The following is a 9,185-nucleotide window of genomic DNA, read 5'->3' on the forward strand; positions in this document are numbered from 1 at the left end:
CTCCTCCAGTGGGCTGGGAAGCCGAGCCATGGAGACCCCAGATCTGCTCCCCAAGAACTGCAGGGCAACACCCGTCACCCCCCCGGCATCGCACCGACGCCAGCCTCCCTGGGCACGTGCAGGGCTCCCAGCTGGAGCTGCTGGGCTTTATCTGCCCTGCAGCATCTGCTGCGGGATGGGCATGGCCTGAGCCTTGCAGACCCAGCGCCAGCAGCCAGGTCCTGCTCTCACACATGGCAGAGCTCAAGGGAAAACCAGCCGTGGTGGGGAGCAGCCACGAAACCCCTCGGGCTCTGCAGCCCAGGGGAAGCAACCCTGGGGACACCCTGCAGCACGAGCAGAAGACGCTTGCAGTGACCACGAGCTCTCCCGGCGAAGGGGACAGGGGACGGAGGGTGGCATCTCACCTCGCCCACCGGATGAACCGCGCTGCCTCCTCTGCGTAGCGTGCCGCCAGGCTGCTGAGGTTGACAGGCTGTTGGACAATGGTGACGTTCTCGAAGAGAGGAAGAGCCACCTCCGTGTAACAGTCCTTTCTCGCCACCCTGCCGGAAAGAAGCTGCCCCATGCTCGTCACCAGAGTGGGGACCGGCATGGCAGCAGGCACGGAGCCTGGCTGTTCTCCTGCCTTAGCAGAAAGGTGCAGCCGAAGAGGGGAGCAGAAAGGGGACGATGCCAACTTCCCCCCAGCACGGGGTGCTCGGGGACCAAGCCACCTCCCCAGCCTGAGCCCTGCTGTGGAGTGCACAAGGGGAGGCAACCACAGCAAAGGGCAGCTCTCAGGGCTGGGGATGCCGGTGCCAATACCAACCTCCCAGTGCCAGCGCTTGACTCCCCACATGCCCCCGTACCTGGCAGCCGCGCCATGCCGAGGGCAGGGTGGGCAGGGCGGCAGGTTGTAGCCAGGGGTGTCCGTGCAGCCCATGTCGTGGCTGTAGGGGATCCCGAAGTAGTAGTCAAAGCCTGAGGGGCAAGTGAAGGTGTCGGTGGGGACAAGGAGACCATGGGATGCTTGGCTTATCCCTGCCGGTGCAGACCTTACCACGGAAGCTGGGGTGATGGCGGCCGTGGTGTCCCAGGTGCCACTTCCCTGTGTGGAAGCCACAGAACATCATTTCAGAGGTTAGCACAGCTACGGCCACCGCCAGCCATCACCCATGAGGTGCCCGCAGCGCTGGGGACTTTAATCTAGCAACAAGAAAGGCTACTTGTTTGTGCTGGCCGTGTTTCCAGAATGCCTTTTTTTTTTGCAGAAACTCAGAAAAAATGCATAAGGTATCTCATGCCTGTGCAAATCGACTGCTTCCAGCCTTAAAAGGTTCTTTCACGCATTTGTATTCAGAGGAGATGACTTTCTAACCCCTCCCAAGCAACCAGCTTCATCCTCTGACCTCCAGCACGCGCTTGCTCCCACCAAATGCGACAATCCGACAGAGAGAACTGCAAAAACTAATGGGGAATGGAGAAAGCAAGGGCTTTTCTGCCAGCACAACGTGTGCAAGCAACAGGAGCTGCAGGTGCAAAGGGCTCGCTACCAGCTGGGGCTTGCACAGGTCGGGGGGACCCACAGTGACAGGAGGGTGCCCAAAGCCACGGGGCCAGTGGCACCGACCATGCCAGCACCGCGCTGCCGGCCGGCACCAGTGGCATCACACCGGCGTGGGATGTGGGAGGGCAGAGCTGCTGCGCACAGTCACGTTTGCTAAGGGAAACCCGGCGCATTCCTTGTGAGGTGATGCAATTAGAGCTGAAATGGAGAACTGGGGAGGGCCTGAATTTCAGGCAATATCATAGGTTTGAAAATGAAGATTTTAAGCTTGGGATTGCAAAATCCAAGAGGGAAGTGCAAAATCTGTCCCACGTGATCTTTTAGACTTTCCTTTAACTGCCAGCGTTTCACCTGCGGTACCTCTTCCACAAGGGACGGACAAGGGCATCTTCATCCCCCCCACCTCCATCTCCCCGCCCCGGATGCCCCCTCGGCAGGGCAGACCTTACCTATAGCCCCCGTGCTGTACCCAGCCTCCCGCAGGACCTCGGCCAGGGTGGTCTCGTTCAGGGGGAGGCCACCGACTGACGTGATGGCGAAGTTGTGGGTCACCCCGTTGCGTGCGCCGAGACGCCCCGTGAGCAGAGAGGCGCGGGACGGCGAGCAAGTGGAGGCAGCCGAGTGGAAATCCACGAATCTAGAAAATGAAAGGACCCTTTGCTCGCAAGCCCCTGAGTGGTCTAACGCTGCCCCATCCCTCTCTGCTCCCCTGCACACATCCCCTTCTGCCCCAGAGATAAGGGTCTGGAGCAGGGGATGAAGCTCGCACGTCCCAGCGGGGATGGATGACCGGTACCCCGAGGTACTGGGCTCTGGCCACCCTCCCCGTGCACCCAAAACCACATCAGTGAAACCCCCTTCGCCTGCCGGTCGCCACGGGAGGGAAACCCCCTTTGCTGTGGAGGGAAACCCCCTTTGCTGTGGGACAGAGTAACCAGGGATGCTTGGAGAGGGCCAGGGAGGGGGGACAGACGTTACCTCATCCCTTCGGCTGCTAGCTCATCCAAATGTGGGGTCTCCTTCGTCTCTGCCCAGTTGGCCCCAAGATCCCCCCAGCCCACATCATCCGCCAGGATGACGATGAAGTTGGGCTGCCCGTACGCTGCTCGGGGAGCCGAAAGCCCCACCAGCGCTGCAGCGAGCACCAGCACCGTCCGCGGGGAGGGGGTCCCCATGGTGCCACTCGTCCCCTCCCACCCACGCTGGGGCACCGGCGGCTTCGTCTTCCCCAGACTCCCTCCGCTGCGTCCCCGTGGGTGCAGCTGAGCTCTCCACAGGCCCTCGCAGCGATGCAAACGTCCTTTCCTTAGCTGCTCCGGCGAGGCCAGGCCGGGAGGTCTGGATTTGCTCCCTTGGCTACCGACCGAGCTGCAACGTCTCCTCCGTCTTTCACACCCAGGCACAGCTGATATTTCTGAAATCGGCGCCAGCAAAGGTGTTATTCTTAGAAGGCAAAAACACCCTTTGAAGTCACTGTCACCCTATTTTTAACTTTCCTTCCTTCCTGGTAAATATCTAATTAGACACCAAACCAAAGTGGTATTTTTCCTTCCAGAAGCGTGCTCGATCTGTGGCAGCGGCTCCTCTCCCCTCACCACAGCCGGGGGGATGATCACGTCCAACGATCGGCTCTCTCCCTGCAGACCGCACTCCTCAGCTCGCCGAAGCGCTGGCCCCCCTTGCTTCAGGCGGATAAATAACTGCCACGGCTCTGCTGGCGACTGTCAGTCCGTCCTTCACCTTGCACGGCTACGGCGTCCCCTGTGCGAGAGAAACAAGACACAGTCAGGACCTGCCGGAGCCCTCCTGCATCCCAGCCCGGGACAGAACGCCTTATCGGGACGCCGAGACTTTGCCTTTGAAGTTGTATTTTTTGCTGCCTGGCTCACAATGGCTCAACTGGAAAGGACTGGAATCAACGAGCGCCCCTTTCCCGCATCCATGGCTCGGGCCGGGACGGTTTCCCGCGGTGCTGCCGTCCCCGGGGAGCAGTGCTGCTCCCTCCCGGCTTACCAAGGGCTCTCGCCCTCCTCCCGAGCACTGCAGGGTACGCAGCACTTGGGGGGCAGGGGGAATGTGCAGGGCCTTGCCTTCATTTGTGAAAACGGAGACGTTTCTAAAGCTCATTTTTTTAAATTTAGTTCTGCTCACGCTGCCCCACTGCTGCCGGCGGGCCAGGACAGGCAGCGCAGCCCGTGTGGGCAGCAGCTGCGGCCATCGGGCACCGGCAGGGAGCCGCTCCCGGAGGTAGGAATGCAGGAATTCAGGCAAACCCAGAAGGCAATAAACCCCAGAAATACCCGGGCTTACAGGATTAAGCGCATATGGCTGCTTAGGGCAGGATTTGGCCTCCAGTGGTAGAGAGGTTCGAGGACAAACACCCAAAGACCGATGGCAGAGATGGAGCTGTGAAGCATCTTCAGTGCAGAGTTATGGCCAAAGGAAGAGGAAGCTGCAGAGATTCGCCAAAACCCCGCCGAGCCCTGTGTGAGGAGCTCGGCACCGGCCGTGGGGATGGTGTGGGGACCTGCGCCTGGGTGGGGATGGCCTGGGGCCAGCAGGACCCAGCTGGGACCAGCGCCGTGGCAGATGTCCCCGGTTGGCACCAGCAACCTTGGGGAAGGAACATGCCATGGAGGATGCAGCTCCCATGGGGCGGTCAACACAGCCAAGCAGGACAACATCCATGAAGACAAAATGGGAGGGTGAGGAGAGAAGGCAATACTGGAAAACAAAAGAGGAGAAGGTGACAGGAAGAGGCATGAGAGGGTATACGATGAGCCCCATCTGTAGGCCAAGAGGTTTGTAGCTGGCAAAGCAAATTATTCCCAGATTTCGCTGTTCACATCTTTAAAAGCTTTGGGTTGCCATTCAGATCAGCAGCTTCAGAACTGTCAGCGTAGCACTGCAGTGATCAGGGATGTGACTCCATTCATAATTCATAGCCCAGAGCGTCAATTTATAAACTTCCATCCGAGGGCCTCAAAGCTCTCGGTGCATTAACTAACGGGGGCAGGATGCGGTGGGTCGGTGGGCTGAGCCGCGGGAGGGGGCTGAGCTGCGGGAGAGGCTGCACAGCCCTGCCCGAACAAAGCGCGTGAGCCCAGCTCCCCTTCTGCACCCTAACTGCAAACCCAGAGCTTGTCCCTCAGGCCCTAAACTGCCAAACAGCAAGAAGAATCGAGATTAGGTATCTGGACATGTTTGATGGCGGCTAAGTCGCCTTTATTTTCCCATTAAAAATTCCCTTTGCAATTTCTTTGGAAAGCCCTTGGGGTTTCTTCAGGGATGGGTGCTTAAAAGGAGCAGCCCTGCTTTGGTTCAACACCCTTGCTCAGGGGCTGGGTGGGCCAGTTGGACCGAGGAAAGCAGAGAATTGAGCCACCAGCTTCATAGGAACAGCATGGATTAACGCGGGCATGGCCCAGGGTGACCTCAGCCCCATCTCAGCCCTCTGGCCGGGGCTCTCCGCAGGGCGATGGAGCAGGATATCACCCAGCACTGGAATTGGTTTCGGGGGAAAAATAAAGCGACAAAGCTCAGCTGAGCCCCATGTAACCATCCCAGCTGAGCTGTGCCTAAGGCAGTTGGTGCTCACCCTTTCCAGGAAGCCACACCATATAATCCTGCCCTCCGGCACCTTCACCGGCATCCAGCAGCTCCTGGGCCCCTTCGCGTGGTCTCTGTGCCAAGCCCCAGCCTCTCCGAGCATCCTCCACGCAGCACCATGCCGGAACCCACCCCATCCCCGGGGGGTGGCCCTGCACCATGCAACGTGCATTGGGGACCCCCTGTCAGCACCTGCAGCCACCCAGAAAAACCGAGCAAAACCCAAGGGAGCCAAACCCACGTTCGCCCACAAACCTCTGTCCTTTCCATTTACTTAGGGGAGGGACGCCAGGATGACACGGCTAACAAAAACAATCAAAACCATTTTCAAAGGACACTCTCTTCTCTCTAAATTACAGGGGAAAGTCATCCAGGGCTGAAATTTATGCATTAGCGTCAGACGAAACTTCTTGATCTCTGATGCTCAAGACGCCATTTGAAGGAGAGGTGGAACATGGCCCGTGGAAGGTGGGACACACCAGCACGGCTCCTCGCCAGGCTCCTGCAGAACCGTCCTCATCCACAGCAGGTCCAAACCCCTGCAGAGCACGAGGCTGCCCCTTGGCATCAACTCCAGCGTGCTCTCCTCTGAGCTCCTTGGCAGAGGTGCCTCTCTGACCCTTTTCATCTCGAATTCCTGGGCGAGTCCAGGCTCTGCCAGCTCTGCCCCCGCGGCACACCGTGCACGTCCTCCGGCAGTGCCCGGGCAGTCACGGGGAGCTTCCCTGGGACGAGCCCTGGTCCCCGCTCACCACCACACCAGGTCCTGCACTTCAGCAGCATCTCTGTTCCCCTACAGCTTTGCTACAGCTGGACCCATGCAGAGCTGAAGGACTATCTTTTAGCTATTTTTGCAATAAAAAAGTGACTCATAAGAGATTGCCCCAGACTGACTATGGGTGGGAACATGGTTGTTGCAGCACCTCACTTTGTGCCAAGCAGGAAATAACTGCACTGGTGGTTACAGCCCGATGAGGTACCTGGGCAGAATCACGCCCAGGAATCAAGGCCTTCGGATAACAGGCACCGGCACCGTGCTCCGCGCCGCGAGGTGCTGGGCTGCGAGCGCCGGCATCGCTCGGACTGGACGCTGTGCACCCGGGCTTCACAGCACGCACCTTGTACCAGGGAAGAATTAAACAAATAAAATAAAGTGCATTTTTGCAAGCCAGACAAGGTGGTTCACAGAAAGACGAGAGATAAGTTGAAACCAGATAGACCAGTTTAGAAAAGCCCCAAAGCCTCTCCAACCAGGGCTGCTCAGGACACCCTGAGGCTGGCCCCAGGGCAGGGGAGGGGAGATGCCTCCTCAGCTTGGGGATGCCACCATCGGCCGTACCACCACTGAGCAGCCACGGTCGCCCGCCCAGCGCTGGGAGTATCTGTCATGTATTTATTACACATTAACCAGCAGTTTACAAATCTTGGGGCCAGCACGATCGTTTTCACATTTTTCACATTCTTTCACATTTTCACGCCTGCCTGGAGAGCAAAGCAGCAGCTGGAGCCCAGAAAAACCTGCCGCCCTTTGAAGCACGCCTGGCTGTGCTGGCCAAGCTGTCCCCCGCCAGCACCCAGGGCCTGCACCCCGCCCGGGGCACCACAGCTCTGATCTCTGGCCCAAACCCATGCCGGCAGCCCTGCTCTCCTGCCGAAAGCCCCGGCAGGCATCCCCGTCCCTACGAGGAGCGGGGAGATAAGGACACAGCAGGGGATGAGAAATTCAAACTGGAGCGGGCGCCCGCTGTTATCCCAGCATCACCCCTCGTGCCAGCCAGGGTCAGGGAAACTGAGGCAGACAAGCAGAAGTTCGAGCTGCGTGCTGACCCCACGGCTGCCAAGTGACGCAGGATGGGGACGTGCCCCCATGGCCATGGCTCATGGCACTGACCCTGACCCCCCCGGGGGAAGCCCAGCCGCAGCCTGGAGGGGACGGATGGTGGCGCATCCAGGCACAGCCAGGCTTTCAGGGGGGAGAAAAAAAATCCTGGTTTTCACAGAATCACAAAATCGTATAGGTTGGAAAAGACCTTTAAGATCATCGAGTCCAACTGTAAACCTAACACTACCAAGAGCACCACTACACCATGGCCCTGTTTTGTTTCCAAACAAACCATGCACAGATTTTATTTTTGATTTGAGCACAGCAAAGGGCAGCAGGTGCCTTGTGAGGGGTTTGTCCGTGGGGCAGAGGGTGCACAAGCTCTGTGTCTGCCCCGTTAGGCCTCCTCGGTCCCGGCATGTTTACCAGCAAAGCTCCGTTCCCGGTACAGCTGTCCTGACAATGCTCTGAACAGAGTTAAGACTTTATTCCAGGAAAAGGTTTTCTACTGGAATAGTTTAGACTAGTTCCCCTAACAGAATAAGCAGCACCGACAAAAACATACTTCTGCAGATTTACTAGGATTTCTGCCAGCTCCTGAGACAGGAGAATGTTTTTCACCCATCTAACTGCTAGGTCTTTCAGAGAAAACATTACACATGCCGAGCAGGGCTGGGTGAACCCCAGCAGAATAAATGAACTGGAAGTCCCTGACCCATCCGGCAGCAGAAAGCAGGGGCCCACACTCCCTTTCTGTTTGCAGCCCGCCCTGTTTTCCAGCTCCCGGCTGATTTATGCCCACTGACGGGACGCTTGCTCTCCTTCGCTGTGGTTTAGAGCCCTCAAACACCGGCCATGCACCCAGGCTAGGAGCGGCGCGGAAGTCCCTGGGAAGATGGAGAAGCATGTCCTGGTGCGAGCCGTTGCCAGGCACGGGATGAACCCACAATGGATGCGCCGGGGCAAAGCGTCCTGGCAAGACACAGCCAAGCCCTCTCCAACGCCAGGCTGCAGCAGGGCAAATCCCCCCAAAGTGGGTGAAGAACACGGGGGAAAAACTATTTCACAGCAGAGCTGCGAAGCCCTGGGCCGGAGAGGCTGCAGCCACCAGCCATCAGCCCCGTCCCTCCCACGGGGCCCCTCCAGCCCCATCGCTCCCCAAAGCCTTACTGCACTTGGAAAGCCCAAAGGAAAGGAATGAGAAGGTGAAGCAGAGACAGATGCAAAGTACTGACAAGAAATACCAAGGAGTAAATCGCCTTTGTTTTTTCATGCCAAAGATATTTGCATTCTTATTTCTCCCCTGGAGGCACAAACCTCTTTTGTTGTCCCATAACCACTTGCACTGTCGCTGCCAGGAAGAATTACAGCTTGGGGAGGGCGACCCATTCTCAAGGAAAAGCTTGTGTAATGGGATATCGGCTCTTTGAGGCCAGACGAGGTGGTCACCCTTTATCCGTACCCCTGAAAGGCATAACCCCTCGGAGGAAGGGGTTTCCTGCAGGACGGGGCGATACGGGGCTCCCCAAGGACACACGGGGCGCAGTCCCCATCACTCCCATGGCCCAGCGCCTGGATTGTAGCTTGTTTAGGACGGGACTGCGAGGGGTGAAGCTGCTGAAACCTCCCTGCGAGGACAAGAGTATCTGCGGCTTGCTGGAGGCGGCAGCCGTTGGACCAGCATTGCCATGAGAAATTAGTGGCAGCTTTCTTGAAGTTACCGAGCGAAAGCAATAGCTGATTTGCCTGTTTTGTCAGAAGTTTTCCATTTTGTCCCCGCTGCCTGCCACCCTTACCTGCGCTGCCCCGCTAGCAACTCCCATTGTGACAAAAAAAAGCAAACCAAGAGAAGGGACTCCTGCCAAATCAAACGCAGCAGCCCTTGCTGACGGGTGAGGCACTGAAGGGACATTCTAACCTGGGTAGTTCTTCCAGGGGTACGAACCAGAATCGCCAGGTTCCACTTTAATCCAGCAAACTGCGGTGGGGTCCCGGGCCAGCACAGGAGGGCAGGTGAGGAGGGGCCCGGTCACCGCCCCGCTCTGAGCCCTCTGCTATTACCTGCAGGCACAAGTCAGTCGCCCACGAGCCGCAAAGAATGGTGCGAGGCTCTGAAACCTCCCCGGCAGCGTCTGTCGGCGCCCAGCGCATCGAGGCCAGCACCCGGATGCAGTGGTAGAGGTGGCTGTGGCACAGTGAGCCGGT

General features: G+C 58.3%; 1 protein-coding gene across 5 annotated transcripts in view; it reads right to left on the minus strand.

Annotated features, from left to right (window-relative positions):
- ARSG (arylsulfatase G) overlaps positions 1-9,185 on the minus strand; it is a 40,753-nt gene that overhangs the window by 16,430 nt on the left and 15,138 nt on the right. For 2 of the 5 annotated variants that reach the window (XM_072881296.1, XM_072881295.1), the window contains exons 2-6: positions 2,528-3,310; positions 1,999-2,186; positions 1,043-1,090; positions 812-963; positions 408-559 (exon numbers count right to left, since the gene is read on the minus strand). In XM_072881296.1, coding sequence (XP_072737397.1) covers positions 408-559; positions 812-963; positions 1,043-1,090; positions 1,999-2,186; positions 2,528-2,724 — 737 coding nt within the window. In that variant the 5' untranslated portion in view covers positions 2,725-3,310. The remainder of the gene's footprint in view (positions 1-407; positions 560-811; positions 964-1,042; positions 1,091-1,998; positions 2,187-2,527; positions 3,311-9,185) is intronic. The other 3 variants (XM_072881299.1, XM_072881298.1, XM_072881297.1) reach the window with 2 other exon arrangements.

Source organism: Ciconia boyciana, chromosome 16 (genome assembly GCF_034638445.1).
Source record: "Ciconia boyciana chromosome 16, ASM3463844v1, whole genome shotgun sequence".
Lineage (NCBI taxonomy): Eukaryota > Metazoa > Chordata > Aves > Ciconiiformes > Ciconiidae > Ciconia > Ciconia boyciana.